Below are 16393 nucleotides of genomic sequence, written 5' to 3' on the forward strand. Positions count from 1 at the left end.
CAAGAGAGCCAACGATATTCCCTAAGTACCAGAGGAGCCAGCATGGAGTAGTGGTTTGAGCACTCTGGAGACCAAGATTCAAATCCTGACTCAGCCCTGGAAACCCACTGGGTGAGCTTGGACAAGTCACACTCTCCTGGCCTTAGAGGATGGTAATGACAAACCTCCTCTGAAGAAATCTTGCCAAGAAAACCCCATGCTAAGTAAATCGGAAATGACTTGAAGGCACACAACAACAACAAACTAGCTTCTACTGCCAATCAACCAAGTAGGAGCAGAATCACAGCGACCCCATGAATTTCATAGGGTTTTCTTAGGCTAGAGACACTCAAAGATGATTTTGACAGTTCCTTCCTTCCTACAGCAGCTGGTACACATTGACAGCCTCCCATTCAAGCATTAACTAGGGCTGGCTCTGCTTAGCTTCCCAGATTCTGGTACCTTTCGGGTATTTAGGCTCCATTCTTTATAATATCCGTACAGAAAATAATAAAGCCCACTTTATGCAAATTAACAAGAACAAACAGAAAGCATTTTATTACACTATGACCTAAGAAAATGCTGACTGTATTATCTAAAGTCCCAATGGTTATTAAATGAGTCAGGACTAATCAACCAACCAACTGGTTAAAGGACAGATGAGAAGACTTATAAATAATACCAACATGTCCATACTCCTTGTAAACAAATGTGTTCATTAATTGCAAGAGCTGTCAATATCTTGCTATGGCACTAGCAATACCTTCATAAAATATTGAAATTGGATGTTCTGCTGGACTATGCTTATTGATATAATAACCTCTTTTAAGAGGAGAAAAGAGAAAAAAGATTTTTTCTTTTGTAGTACTGTATTCTCAAGAAAAGGAGCTCATGCCTCCAACTGTAATCCCCATCCTCACTGGACTACTGTCTCAGCCCTCCTGCCAAAGTTGTTTTCTTCATATTGCTCTTGAAGAAGCTGTACTTCCTTACTTATATGCTGCAGAGATTTTTGTTACAAAACCTATTTCCAGGATATTGGGTTGTTGTATCAGTCTGTCTACAGTAAAGGAAAGCTTGATCTGAAAAAGATTCTACTCTCCTGATCCTACTGTAGCTGTGTATGGCTACCAGCACACAACAGGCAAAGTAAACAGCAGCTACTTCCAGAATTCCTTACTGAGCACGAAAGAACCTAGGCTGGACTCTTAATGCTGTGTGGTGCTGGTTTTTGAAGTTTTTAGGGTCTGTATATACTTTTATTTTTACTGTTGTAATGCATTTTAATATTTTCAATTGTTTGAATGCATACTGTTTTTAAGCACTTTTATCATTATTCTTTTCATGATTGATGTGTTTTAATATTGTACTACCAATAGCTTAATTCTGTTTTAATGCTCACTTTTGTGTGTTTTTAATTGTATTGTTCTTTTAATTGGTAAGCCAATTTTCTTTGGGGGAGGGGGGAAGCAGGATAAAATAACAACAACAACGCCTCACCAGCTATCCACATATTTAAAAAGCATAATCTATATATTTGCCCACTAAATATGGAAATCCTAAGAAAAGTGGAGACCGGTAAAAGAAAAAAAAAATCCCTAGATGCATTTTGGAAGAAGGTTCAGCATTTTTATTTACTTATGCAAGTCTCATCTGACCTGGGTGTTTCATTGCAAATATGCACATTGTTAGTTTTGAAGAAAAAGTCTGTTGAAACATGTTGAACTGCTCTTTTTTGTGTGGCATAGGAAGCCATCCCTATTTCCATGTTATTTATGCCTCTGCTACCAAATTTTGCCCATTTAAGAATTAATGCCCAGGAATATAACTACTATGTTGATTGAGCTATACCTGTAAATGAAGAGATACTGAGGCTGAAGGAAGCAGATTGAATTATTATCCCATTGCCAAGAGTTTTACTCTCCCAGTTCCACATACAATCTTGTTCACTTCAGGGCTAGAGGACCAAAGAGAAGAGCTACTGCTAGTTTGATATGCCCCTGTGATCATTGTCTGGAGGAAAAAGGGGGACTGTTTTGTCCCAAGAGCGATGCTATGGACTTTGGGTGTAGTAAGGCCTCTGGCTCTCGGGAACACAGCCAGAACAAAAGACTTGTCCACAAATTTCTTACGTTTCCAAAAGCTTTATTGGTTATAACACAAAAACATGAAACTTATCTCCTTTTTTTCAATAGTCCTTCCTAAATACCTTGCTCTCTTCTTGATGTATTCTATCTTTCTTTGAGGACTATCTTTCTTCCTTTGTGGACTTATCTTTTTTCCTTTGTGGACTTATCTTTTTGTCAAAGGAAAATACTCTCTCCAGGTCTGACTTGGCTGAAATCTTACTACACACTGAAACTTAGCTAGAGGGAGACAGTAAGAGACCCTGGGATTTCCCACAATCCTGGTCTTTCTTAAAGCTGTAGATCTCTATTTTCCCTTCTAAACTAATACATACAAAACCTAATATAATCTTAACTAAATATATGTCTCAAGAGCATCAAAGATGCTCTGGAGGCATGACAGGGACTGTTTTAATTTAGTGCTATCAGCCCAGCCCCACAGTCACAAAATGATTGCTTACTAATATATGTTTTTTGCACATCGTGGCCAGAGTTACTGGTGATGGATAAGAGTTGCTATAGAGTCTGTGGGAGTGGCTGTCATTACAGCTTTAGTTTCTGTAATCACTGTATATATGTACATATTACAACTTGATATTATATGGCAACTGCTGTATTTCTGCTGGCACCTGCAAAAATTCTAAAAGTCAGTGAAACATAAACAAATTATGAGTAACTGAATGTTAATACAAACAGCTGAATATGTTTATCCTCTACCTGATTGCAAAATGCTTTTTTTTAAAGCTTACATATAATCACCTGCACAAAGTCTAACCAACAGTGCAATAATGTTGCACTCCAGTGCAACAATATTGGAACAGAAAAAGCAAGAAAAACCTGTTATTACTTGCTAGAGCACACTAAGGCCATTCACAATTCACATTGCTCTCCACTAAAACAAGTTTTTCTTTGCAACTGCTATATTGGCTATAAAGTCAGCCACAGGGGAAAGAAGAGGAATTCACAGTGAGAGGTTTATTTGCAATATCCACACTAATTATTCTTTTTAAAGCACTACCTAAAGCAGAAAGTAAAAATGAGATGGTTTGTAATTTTGTTTTAAAAATAAGCCAACGGGTGTAAATTTTGAGAGCTGGTAAATTTTGGTAAATATGAGAAATGCAGAGAAACTGAACCTAAACTCCACACTACCATATATACCTGATAAGCCTCCACAGCCGGGGTCAGCAACCTCCGGCCCGCGGGCCGGATGCGGCCCGCGGAGGCCTTTCAGCCAGCCCCTGCTTACTCCTGCCACCGCCACTGCTGATTGCGGCTTTTCGCCGCTCCAGGTGCCACCATTTTGTTTCTCAAAATGGCGGTGAAGTCTCAATCGACCTTTCCCGTGGTCGTGCGAGACTTTGCCACCATTTTGAGAAACAAAATGGCGGCGGCCTAGAGGCGAAGTCTCGTGCAACCACGGGAAAGGTCACGTGAGACTTCGTCGCCATTGGCGGTGGCCTCTAGGAGGCCCGTTGCGGTCGCGGGGCCCTGCTACAGGACTCCGACGGTGGCAGCGGGCCTCTGGGATGCCCATTGCGGTCGCCGGGGCCTTGCTACAGGCCTCTGACGGCGGCAGCAGGCCTCTGGGAGGCCCGTTGCGGTGGCCAGGGCTCTGGCGGCAGCAGCGGGCCTCTAGGAGGCCCATTGCCGTCACTGGGGCCCTCCAACAGGGCTCCGACGGCGGCAGGAGGCCTGTTGCCGTCGCTGGGGCCCTCCAACAGGGCTCCGACGGCGGCAGCGGGCCTCTAGGACTTTTTTGCCAGCCTCTGACGGGGCCTCAGGGGCCGGCAAAGAGGAGGAGGCCTCCAGCACTGGCGGCCCCCACTGGCTTTTTTGCCAGCCTCTGACGGGGCCTGGGGCTCCATCAGGGGCCGGCAAAGAAGGGGAGGCCTCCAGCGTTGGCGGCCCCCGCCGGTTTTTTTGCCAGAGGAGGCCTCCAGCACTGGCGGCTCCCACTGGGTTTTTTGCCGGCCTCTGACAGGGCCTGGGGCCCCGTCAGGGGCCGGCAAAGAGGGGGAGGCCTCCAGCGCTGGCGGCCCCTGTTGACTCTTTCCTAGCCTCTGACAGGGCCTGGGGCCCCATCAGGGGCCGGCAAAGAGGAGGAGGCCTGGCCCCTGAAGGGTGGAAGCTCCTCCCCCGGCATGCGGCTCCGCCCCCGGAGGGTGGAAGCTCCACCCCCGGCATGTGGCCCCGCCCCCGGGGGGTGGAAGCTCCACCCCCCGGCTTCGGTCCCCCGTTGTCTGAGGGACAGCAACCCGGTCCCCAGCTCAAAAAAGTTGCCTACCCCTGCTCCACAGCTAAAAAAAAATAGTGAGACACCACCAAACAGTCTAAGAAGCTGTCCCTTCAGTACATACTTTTCAGAAATTGTTTTGTGTGTGATATAATTAAACTTTTAGAGTAGAAAGCTGACCCAGGGAAACTTGAGTTGCAGTCTTCAGAGCTTTGACAAATGCTGTGACACCTTCACCTGGTCAGTATCTCTAAGTCAAACCTTCCTTCTAGGTTTGCTGTAAGGCTAATGGGGCAGTAGGGAAAGAAGTTACAGATGAATTGAGTGTGCTAACCATCAAATTATTAAATGGTGATAAAATTATGTCACTGTGTTGTGTAGTGGTAGTGGAATTAATTTCAAACACAATTTTGGCAATTTCTGTGCAGCTGAGTACATTTTTAAAAAGTGATTAATATTTTTGTCCCACTTATATAAGAATTATACATGTATTTTTATAATATTTATTCACGCACACTGCATTAGCCTATTTTATCTTTACAACATGTAAGATAAGACAGACTGAGAAGCCATGTGCTTCCAATAAACTTGATTGAAACAAATTAAATTTTTGACTGAATGGACAGGACTACATAAATTATCCTCTTGGTTATTTATAGGTGATGTAAGAGAGATTTTTCTCTTGTCATTTTTATTAACAATAGCAAGAACAGTACATTTCTATACAACTTACTGATGTATTAACTAAGCAGTTTACAAAGTGTAAGCTACTTGTCCCAACAAGCTGCATATTCATTTTGGAGACCTACAGAAGGATGCCAGACTGAGTCAACCTGGAGCCCCTATTATTTTTTTATAAGTAGGCTAGGAAAACCTGCTAAATACCTTTAATTTTGTTTCCTTATTCCTCTTTATTCAAAGGCACAATTTCATTATTGCTTAGACCAGTGATTCCCAAACTTTGATCCTCCAAATGTTTTGGATTTAGCTCCCAGAATTCCTGATCATTGGCCAAGCTGGCTGGGATTTGAGGTCCAAAGTACCCAGAGGATCAAAGGCCTGTTACAGACAGCCAAAATAAAGCTGCTTCGAGTCACAGTGGAGGTATGGTATTTCAATGATGCATGCGTCCTAAGAGTCCAGAAGTCGTACCAAAGCCATGCTCCAGCCCTAAGGACTGGAGTGTGGCTTTGGTGTGGCTTCTGGACTCTTAGGATGCATGCATCATTGAAAGACCATACCTCCACTGTGACTCGAAGCAGCTTTATTTTGGCTGTCTGTAACAGGCCAAAGTTTAGGAACCACTGGCTTAGACTAAAAGGACTCAGGCATAGAATCATAGAGTTGGAAGAGACCGCACAGGCCATCCAGTCCAACCCCCTGCCATGCAGGAAATCCAATCAAAGCATCCCCAATAGATGGCCATCTAGCCCAGGGGTAGGCAACCTACGGCCCGTGGGCCGCATGCGGCCCGCCGAGCCGTTGGGACCGGCCCCTGCTCGGTCCTGCTGCCGACTGCCGCCGCCAAAGGCCCTGCGGGGCAGGCGCTCGGGGCCCAGCCGCGCGGGGCCTTGAACCTCTCGCGCAGGCCCCTCAGAAGCTGGGAAGGAGCCTGCGAGGATGCCCGCGCGGGTTTCCCCCGCCTCCTTCCTGGCCTCTGAAGGGCTTGGAGGCCCCTCAGAAGCTGGGAAGGAGCCTGCGAGGACGCCTGCGCGGGTGTCCTCCGCCTCCTTTCCGGCCTCTGAGGGGCTTGGAGGCCCCTCAGAAGCTGGGAAAGAGCTGGTGAGGACCCCCGCGCGGGTGTCCTCCGCCTCCTTCCCGGCCTCTGAGGGGCTTGGAGGCCCCTCAGAAGCCGGTAAAGAGCCGGCGAGGACCCCCGCGCGGGTGTCCTCCGCCCCCTTCCCGGCCTCTGAGGGGCTTGGAGGCCCCTTAGAAGCCGGGAAAGAGCCGGCGAGGACGCCCGCGCGGGTGTCTTTCGCCCCCTTCCCGGCCTCTGAGGGGCCTCCCCTCATTTTGCAGCAGGAGGGACAGAGAGAGAGAGAGAGAGAAGTCGTGTGTATGTATGTGTAAAAGCAGTGTTTGTGTAAGAGAGAGAGGTGTGTTTTGTGTGTGTGAGAGAGAGAACGAGTTGTGTGTGTGTGTGTGTGAGAGAGAGAGAGAGAGGGGGGGAAGTGGTTTGTGTGTGTGAGCGTGGGTTGTGTGAGAGGGTGTGTGAGAAGGGGAGGTTGTATGTGAGAGAGAGATGCATTGTGTATGTGTGTATGAGAGAGAGAAAAGTAAGTTGTGTGTGAGAGGGAGAGATAAAAGTGGGTTGTGTGTCTGAGAGAGAGTGGGTTGTGTGAGAGAGGAGGTTGTGTGTGTGAGAGAGAGATGGGTTTTGTGTGTGTGTATGTGTGAGACACAGACAGAGAGAGAAGTGGGTTGTGTATGTGAGAGAGGGGGTGGTTGTGTGTGTTAGACGGGGGTTTGGTGTGTGTGTGTGAGAGAGAAAAGTGGGTTGTGTGTGTGAGAGAGCAAGTTGTGTGAGAGAGGGTGTATGTGAGAGACAGGGGGAGGTTGTGTGTGTGAGAGACAGGCAGTGTGTGTGTGTGTGTGTGTGTGTGTGTGTGTGTGCGCACGCGCAAAATCCCCTCTCAGCACCTTGTGCCTTTCTGGGTTGAGACAGTGTGCATGCTTTCTGCCTTTAATTTTGAATTGCATTTTAGTAGTTTCCATGCTTGTAACTATTATTATTATTATTATTTACTTGCCCTTGGTGTTCTCTGTGCAAAATCCCCTCTCAGCACCTTGTGCCTTTCTGGGTTGAGACAGTGTGCATGCTTTCTTCTTTTTTTTAAATTGCTTTGTAGTAGTTTCCATGCTTGGAACTATTGTTATTATTGTTATCACTCTGGGGGTGGAGCATGCGGCCCCACCCCTGGAAGGTGGAAGCTCCACCCCCAGCATGCAGCCCCACCCCCAGAGGGTGGAAACTCCACCCCCCAGCTTTGGCCCCCCAGTTGTCTGAGGGACAGCAACCCGGCCCCCGGCTCAAAAAGGTTGCCTACCCCTGATCTAGCCTCTGCTTAAAGTCAACATTGGAAGGATTACCGTAGTTGATTTAACCTTTGCAAATAAAAAATATTGCAACCAAGAGACTCCCAAGAAACCATGCCAGATGTTTTATGAATAAGGCAGGAATGTTTCAAGATCCCTTGAATTTAGAATTCTAATTTTACTCCAAAAGAAACTACAAGGTGTATGGAACTACTGAATGTAAATGAACTGAATGTAAACTACATGTAAACTGAATGTAAATCAGTAAGGTGTGTCTGGATAAAACTGTATCGCCTATGTCACCTAAACACCTGAAGTATGTTGCAGTCCAGTATGTTCTCAGAACAAAATGCTGTTGAATTAAGCACTGGCTAATATCTAGGGCAGAGAAGGGAACTATTCTTTCTGTCAAAATCTCAATTATCCCCAGGGATAATTTCACAGACAGCTCACAAACCAAACTGGGACTGTGTTCCGGCTGGTCAGTCACAAACCACCACTGAACATCAGAGACTCTGGCAATGGGAAGCAAAGTCAGAGTCAACAGTGGATGGGGTTTCCAACACTGCCGGATTTATGTAGGGTTAGGGTTGCCATAAATCAGGACCTCCAAACCAGGACAAATGTAGGACAAAATTTTCAAATGTAGGGCACATTTTTTTAAAATGGAGGACACGCAAAAAAATTGATTATTTTTTTTTAAAAATCATATAAATGCATGTTTCTTAGGCATGATCAAAACGGAGGGCATTTGGCATTATTCCTAGACAGATGGCAGAAATGTGCTTCCCTTTCTGGCCAAAAACCAGAAGAGGAGGAAGAGTGGAAGAAGCAGAGGAGGAGGAAGAGGAGAAGAAGAAAAGGAGGAAGAAGAGGAGGAGGAAGAGGGGAAAAAGAGGAGGAGGAAGAAGAGGAAGTAGAGAGGAAGAAAAAGGGGAGGAAGAGGGGAAGAAGAGGAGGAGGTGGAGAAGAGGAGGAGGAAGAAGATGAAGAAGGGGAGGAAGAGGAGGAGGAGGAGAGGAGGAGGAAGAAGAGGAGGAGGAGGAGAGTAAGAGGAAGAAGATGAAGAATAGGAAGAAGAGGAGGAGGAGAGGAGGCAGAAGAAGAGGAGGAGGAGAAAGAAGAAGAAAGGCTCTTTCCCCTGCCTGGCTGCCTCCGTTGCTGGCGGAGGAGGCGGCAAGGGAGGGAAAGGGGGCCTCACTGAGGCGAGACCCTTTTCCCCTGTCAGGCCACCTCCCTCGCTGGCGGAGGAGATGGCAAGGCAGGGAAAGGGGGCCTCGCTGAGGCGAGGCCCTTTGGCCCTGCCTGGGCGCCTCCGTCGCCGGCGGAGGAAGCCAAACAGGGAACAGGCCTCGCTGAGGTGAGGCTCCTTTCCCTGCCTGGCGTCCGTCACCGGGGGGGATCCCGGGGGCGGGGGCAAACCAGGGCGGGACCGTGCGGACCCGCCCCAAACCAGGAAAGTCCTGCCCCCAGGCAGGATATGGCAACCCTATGTAGGGTGCATGCACTTGCTCTCTCTGTAGCACTGCTTTTTGCAGGCCACACAGAAAGAGGCTTCTGACCACCCTAATGCACATTTTAGCCATTACACTAGTTCTTAGTTGTAGTCCCCACCCAGATATAGCTTACCAACCAGATCAAATTGTACAGTTTAATAATATATAAATGGTGACCAGTCTTGTAATACTATCTTCTTGATTTCAAAGTTCCTCCATTTTAAATAGAAAATGTGGTTCATCTGCTAAATAATTAAATTGAAACTTATTAAAACAAACTTGGCCAGGTCTTGAAGCCCAGTGAGTATAGCTTTATAGACACAGAGAATGATGTTTTCAGATCAAAAGCAAGATGTACATGCATTCTATTTTCATTTTGCCACAGTGGTTGCAGCTTATAACTTTCAGTCTGAAAAAGCAGAACCACAGAAGAAAGTGCCAGAATATTTCTATCTTGTCAGGTATAAACAAAAGCAGTTTACTCAGTTTCTTCATTTGCTTGGGATCAAGTTGGAAACTGTAATTCTGAAATCAGCAAGATTTACTTTTGAGAGTTTATGGGGAAGTTACACTGTAAAAATTTCATCCATCTTATGTTTTGGACTTAGCTCAAGTTACCTCAAGTAAACTGATAGTTTCATATAAGCAATTACAATTTGGAAAGCACCAGCTTAGGCAAACATTTGAAATGGGATAGACGCTCATGACTCCAGCACCTTAACTTTTCTTCTCCTGTATGATTTTTACATTTTCACCAGGGTGACCAGCAGTCCTCCATTTCCAGGACATGTCCTACATTTCAACCTTCTGTCCAGGAGGAATTCCAAAATGTCTTCCATTTCGAGCATGACTAAGAACCATGAATTTATATTTATATGAGTGTTTTCAGCTTTTATTCGGTAATGTACTACATTTTGTGGTGCCTTGTCTTCCTTTGTGGTTAGGATGTCACCCTGATCTTTCGCTGAGAAAGAAACCAGCAAGTTTCAAAGGTCAGGATAATATGTGCCTTTGCTCAGACATTACCAAATAAAAGCTGGAAACACTTGTATATTTCTAGAGAGAACCTCCACTAGGCATTTGTAGCTCCTACAACACAATGTCTGGCAGATGTTGACCACAGAGTTCCATTGGAGGACCTAGGGGTTCCCATAGAGGTGTTCTCTCAGGTAAAAACATGTTTTTGTTATTTACAGTTCTTCCACATTCACTGAAGTGCTGTGCCCCTAACCCCAGCGAATTTGGAGGGACAAATGTATATTTCTTTAATCTACATCATTCTGGTCACCTGGTAAAAGTCCTATAGACATAGAGTGCTTCTGTTTACAAAAGTGTGCTATTATTTTGCCTTTTAACCAGACACCATCTAGACATCCCAGACTATCCCTTCATGACTTAGGACTCCCCTGCAGTTAACTTTAGGTCCAAAACACACTGCAAAATAAATAATCCAATTTGAGACTGCTTTAATTGCCCTGGGAAGGAATACTCTCAAGCCCAAGTGCTGCCTAGCTAAAATAAAACCAAGCAGAAAGAAACTGAGATTTAAAGCCTCTACGCCTGTCAGCCATTTTAGATTCATGAGCTTTATGAAGAGAGAGAGTGAGAGACCAAAACAAAGCCTCCTTCTTCCAGCAAAATAAATAATCCAGTTTGAGACCGGTTTAACTGTCCTGGCTCAATGTTTTAGGGAATTTCTTTGTTTTTTTTTGCATTGCCTGGTTTTGTATTGTCTGGTTTCTTTTTTAATTTTTGCATTGCCTGGTGGTGGTCTGTTGACTGCAATAAAGGCTTTGTATTGTATTGTATTGAAGATATGGCCCCCCAAAAAAATGTGTGTAGCTGGTAATCATTAATTTGGGATTTTTCTACCTCTTTCCTTTTACTCAAGGATATGATAGAACTACTAAACTAATCTTAGCACAAAGGCTCAGGGATACATAGATCCAAAACACACACTGCAGAATAGACAATCCAGTTTTGAGGCCCCTTTGGCTGCCCTGGCTCAGTGCTAGGGAATGCTGGGAAGTGTAGTTTTGTGAGACATTTAGCCTTCTCTCTTTCCCTTCATTATTATCTTCATTGTTTCCTTCATCTTCACCATCTTCTTCATCATCGTCATTTTTCTTTTTCATCATCTTCTTCTCCATCATCATCTTCTGTCAGAGAGAGTTCTGGTGCCACAACAAACTACAATTCCCAGCATTCCCTTGCACTGAGCCAGCGCACTTGAACTGGATCACATTATCCCTGCAGTGTGTTTTGGAGGGACCAAAGCTGCGGGTCCCAGAATCCCCATAGCCTTGTGTCAGGGGCAGTTAAAGCGGTCTGAAACCGGGTTATTTCTCCAGTGCAGATGTCTCCTTTGTGTCCCCTTCTTTCCTATAAAGCTCCACAAGGGGCTTAATCCCAGCCCAATTTAAACCAGGCCTTTGCTTCTCAAAGAAGAAGAGGAGGAGGAGGAGCCTCCATTTTCCCTCAAGAAGAAGAAGAACAAGGAGAAAAAGAAGAAGGGTTGCCTTTCCTCCTCCCTTCCCCTCCCCTCCCCCTGACCTTGGCTTCTGGGGGCAGGATGAGGACCTGGCTGCTGCTGCTGCTGCTGCTGCTGCTGTAGCCGTTGCCCTGCTTCTCGGCCAGGGCAGCCTCCTCGTCCTCCTCGTCCTCCTCCTTCTTGGAGGCCTCCTTCTGGGCCAAGGCCGCGTTGAACGACACCTTCACCATGGCGCTGGTGGCGGGGGCAGAGTAGGCTCCGGGAAGCAAGTGGCACCCAAGGCAAGGCAAGGCAAGGCAAGGCGGTCTCTCTCTCTGGGACTCACCAGCAGCCCCTGCCTTCTCTCTTCCCTGGAACAAGACAGAGCCTCAGGGAAGGAGGAGAAGGAGGAGCAGGCTCACGGATCAGACCCGCCTCCTCTTCGCCCAGGTGCCAGCAAGGCCCTACCGAGGAGGAGGAGCAGGAGCAGGAGCAGGGGGAGGCTCTGGCAGGGAAGGGAAGGGAAGGGAAGGGCCTGCAGGAGGAGGAAATGAAGAAGGTGAAGAAGGAGATGAAGATGATGAAAAAAAGATGATGATGATGATGATGATGATGGAGAAGAAGGTGATGAAGATGAAGAAGGAGCTGAAGAAGATGATGATGATAAAGGAGAAGGAGAAGATGGTGATGAAGGAGAAGATGGTGATGTAGAAGGACAAGGAGGAGAATGAAGGGGGAAATGATGATGAAGAAGATGATGGTGATGGAGATGATGACAATGAAGGAGGAGGAGGAGATGATGATTATGACGAAGATGATGAAAAAAAGAAGACGATGATGATGATGGAGAAGAAGATGATGAAGGAAAGGAGAAGATGATGATGATGAAGAAGAAGAAGAAGGAAAAGATGATGATGGTGATGATGATGATGATGATGATGAAAAGAATATGATGATGATGGTGAAGAAGATGATGGTGATGAAGATGATGATGACAATGAAGGATGAGGAGATGATGATGATGGTGAAGAAGAAGATGGAGGAGTAGATGAAAAAGATGAAGAAGAAGAAGCTTGTGATGAAGAAGAGGATGCTGATGGAGAAGAAGGTGAAGAAGAAGAAGAAGAAGAAGAAGACAAACACGGAAGGAGCAAAAAATTTGGCTACTTTGTAAAAAATATTTCCAAACAGTCTTCAAAACATATTTTGTTGGTATTGAAAGATATGGGCCCAGATCTCTGTGGAAGCAATATATATATATATATATATATAGCTGGTTACCATTAATATAGGATTTTCTATCTCTTTCCTTTTAACTCAATTGCAAAGAGATATTGTAGCCCTTTGAGACTCACTGAAAGAAAGAATTTGGCAGCATGAGTTTTCCTAGACTTCAGCCTACTTCCTCAGATGCACTATGTTGTAACCCACCTCAAGCTGTGAGGAGAGATGGGTAAGAAATAAAATTATTATTATTAGGTTAGGAAGTAGACTTTAGTGTAGTAAAGCTCCTGCTGTCAACTTCTTCCTTTCAGTGAGTCTCAAAGGTGCCACAAGATCTCTCTACAGACTGATTCTACACAGCTATATCTTTGATTTTTAACTCAAGGCTATGATAGAGATAAACCAATCTTAGCACAAAGGCTCAGTCAGGGATATAGAGCCAAAACACACTGCAGAAATAATCCACCTAAGGAACCTATGGCAAGTACCTCCGTTTTCTCTGGAATCAGCTTGAGTTTGTTTTTCCTCATCCAGCCCATTACTGACACAAGGCAGGGATTCAACCCATGGAGCTTTGAAAGCTTGCAACAAGTATATGGTTCATTTCGGTCAGACAATAAAGGTATCACTGATAGATTTTTGTTTGTACGTGTTAAATGGTCAACACAGCGACCCCTGAATATCCTCTGAGTGCTACAAGATCTCTCTCCATTTGAGATGCGCTGGAGAAGAGTTCTGTGGACAGGTAAAAAGACAAACAAATGGGTCCTGGCACAAATCAAGCCTGAATTCTCTCTAGAAGCCAAGATGACCAAAGCAAGGCTATCATACTTCAGCCACAACATGAAAAGGCAGGACTCACTAGAAACGATGATGCTTGGAAAGGTAGAGGGCAGTAGGAAGAGAGGGAGACCGTATGCCAGATGGATAAACACAGTCAAGGAGGACACAGCAGTGAGTCAGCAAGACCTGAGCTGTTGAGGTGAAAGCAAAATCCTAAAGACCCATCACTAATTCAATAAACTCATCTAAAAGCTCAGACAGAATTCCCAAATTCCCTTATGGCTGGGGTCAGACTAGATACTCTCAAGGACTAGTTTTCCATAGCCGAAGAAAATTTACATTTAAAGGCCATGAGCTTGAAACCATAGTGAACCAAAGCTCCATACTGCTGGTGGGGATAGATCCAACAAAAGGTAGAAACAACCTTGGCTAGTCAGCTGTGTTAAGTGATACTCTTGCAGCTGCTGTGAGACTGCTAAGAATTACCATGAAAAGCATAATTTAGTGTTACATTTATGTAACATGGACTAATTAATGTTGATGCAATGAATACCATATTTGTGAAGTCAAAGGCTTTCATGGATGGCATCCATAGTGTTTTGTGGGTTTTTCGGGCTATGAGGCCGTGTTGCAGAAGAATTTATTTCTGATGTTTCACCAGCAGCTGTGGCTGGTATCTTCAGAGAATGCTGGCATGGAAGAGAGTAGGGTACTGTAACAAAAATGTAACAAAAATGTAGCAAAATGTCAGGAAGAAAACTCTTCTAGAACACGGCCTCATAGCCCAAAAAAACCAGAAAAAAACTGAATACCTTATGGTTGGTTGATATTAACTCTGCATTGATACTTTTGCCTGTTGAGATCATGGAAGCTCTTCTTCCATACACGTGAGCATGTAACCTTCTGTATTGTCATTATGCAAGTCTATATATCCTTTGATTCATCCTAATGAAGTTGTTCTTGTTTGCCACTGAGATAGATGGCAAGGCTGATCTGTTCAGGAGAAAAACGAAGGAAAATAAACTCTTTGGCCAAAGATACTTATCTTTCCACACAAATTCAGGGTTTGACCCGCAGTTTAACTTAGGGTTGGTGCAATGAGGCTGATACCTCCCTCCCCACCCATCAACAGAGGATAGGTAGTCTTGGAGTCATTTTATTCCTAGGGTCACCATGAGTTGGGCCAACCTGAGGGCAGTTAACAACAGCTACATGAGAGGTTGTGTGCATAGAGAGGTGGTGTTCTTATACCTGTTGTTTTCTTGGTCCTCAGTTTCTAGAAGAGAGAGAATGATAACTTGCATCTACACAGTAAAAATGTGAAGTCGAAGGTTTTCTTGGCCAGCATCCATAGTTTTTTGTGGGTTTTTCAGGCAATGTGGCCGTGTTCTAGAAGAGTTTATTCCTGACTTTTCACCAGGATCTGTGGCTGGCTTCTTCAGAGAATGCATTCTCTGAAGATGCAAGCCACAGTTGCTGGTGAAATGTCAGGAATAAACTCTTCTAGAATATGGCCACATAGCCCAAGAAATGTCTTTAGTTCCTCCCAGGCTTCTTCAAGGAAGGGAAGGTTACAGATAAGGTAAGCCTGTTAATGATTAAAAGGGTGAGAAAATTACATCACAGTTTTGCAAAGCAAAGAAATCTTATCTTCTGAAACATGGATAAATTCCAAGCTCTAGAGACTGTGGTAGGAGATAGCAATATCTCCTTCTTGTAGATCTCTGTCTGTCTTGCTTGAGACTTCAAAATGACTCATGATCAAGAGCTGTGAGCTTGGACAGAGGCAAAGTAAGCAGCAGCTGCTTGATCAATCATGGTCTCTTTTTTCCACCCATAAAACTATATATATGTTTTAAGTCTAATCTGTTTAATTGTATTTTAAGGGTTGGGGTGGGAATGATGGTTTGGGAATGCATATTTTAATGTTGTAAACCGCCCCGATTGCATCTCGTAGAGGGGCGGGATATAAATAAATTATTATTATTATTAACAGTGTCAGCCTGTGTCAAGAACCTAGAAAGCTACCTTAATTCAGTTTAGATGACTGATCATATTACCTCAGCACATTGACTTGCAACATCTTTTTAGAGTTTCAGGCAAGAGTTTTCCATAACCCTTGTTGAAAATGACAGAGACTGAACTTACTTTTTGAATGCAAAGCTTATTCCATAATCTCTAGAAGTGAAACCTGCGTAGTATCTGTATAAAATCTTGTCTCTGTTGCACTGGAACATAAATGCACATGCATAAATTTTAAGGTGCCATGTGGTACACACCCTGCCATTTCGCATGCTGACAGTGACAACTTTCAGAACAATTATGTTTTCCTAGCATATATTTAACCTAATGAATACAGTCCTTCTTGTATATTAAAACAGATCAAGGTAAGCTTATGCAGCAAAGTTATAGGACCTTGGGTACAACAATTAACTCAGTCTTTAAATTCACTCTGGTGCTAGATAAGAAAATGCCCACTGTGTGCTATTTTGCTCCAAGGGAAGAAGGCTAATTTGCTGTTGGGGGGATGCTTCTCTGTAATGCTGGACACAGCCAAAATCTCCATACAGGTATACCTCAGTTAATAAAACCTCTGACAAAGAAGCTTCCTTTTGCAAAGTCATTTTACAAGAGGTCAGCCCAGCCTCCCTTTTCTTGTCTTCTATCTAGCTTGAAAATCTTTTTGCAACTTTTTGGCATTACAGGAATAGTGAAGGAGAGCTAGGAAAACACAAACTCTTTGCGCTGGGTTGCAACAGCAAGTGCAGCATCGAAGAAACAAAGCTTGGCTTGAGAAAGAATGGGATTGTCCTCTAGTCAAGGTGATCTACTACAACTATGTATGCTTACCTACAACAGGCAAGGTAAACAACTACCTCTAGAACCACTTACTGAGCATGTGTGAGGAGCAAAATGGAAAGAACATGGGAAAGTGGATTAAGCAGCCTCTCCAGGTATCCTGGCATATTAAAAAATCATGGATCTGTAAGTTTTGCCACCAAAATGGAAATCATAAGAAAAGAAAGGGGGGAAAAGAGTGGCA

General features: G+C 44.6%; 1 protein-coding gene across 1 annotated transcript in view; it reads right to left on the reverse strand.

The window, feature by feature from the left end:
* LOC149313393 (integral membrane protein 2B-like) overlaps positions 1–11833 on the reverse strand; it is a 30977-nt gene extending 19144 nt beyond the window's left edge. Inside the window, exon 1 of the mRNA XM_089519036.1 lies at positions 11427–11833. Within this exon, the coding sequence (XP_089375162.1) occupies positions 11427–11594 (168 nt within the window). The 5' untranslated portion in view covers positions 11595–11833. The remainder of the gene's footprint in view (positions 1–11426) is intronic.
* Between the last annotated feature and the right edge of the window lie 4560 nt (positions 11834–16393).

This window comes from Sceloporus occidentalis, unplaced genomic scaffold (assembly GCF_023333645.1).
Source record: "Sceloporus occidentalis isolate IW3139 unplaced genomic scaffold, rSceOcc1.0.p SCAF_4, whole genome shotgun sequence".
In the NCBI taxonomy this organism is placed as follows: Eukaryota; Metazoa; Chordata; class Lepidosauria; order Squamata; family Phrynosomatidae; genus Sceloporus; species Sceloporus occidentalis.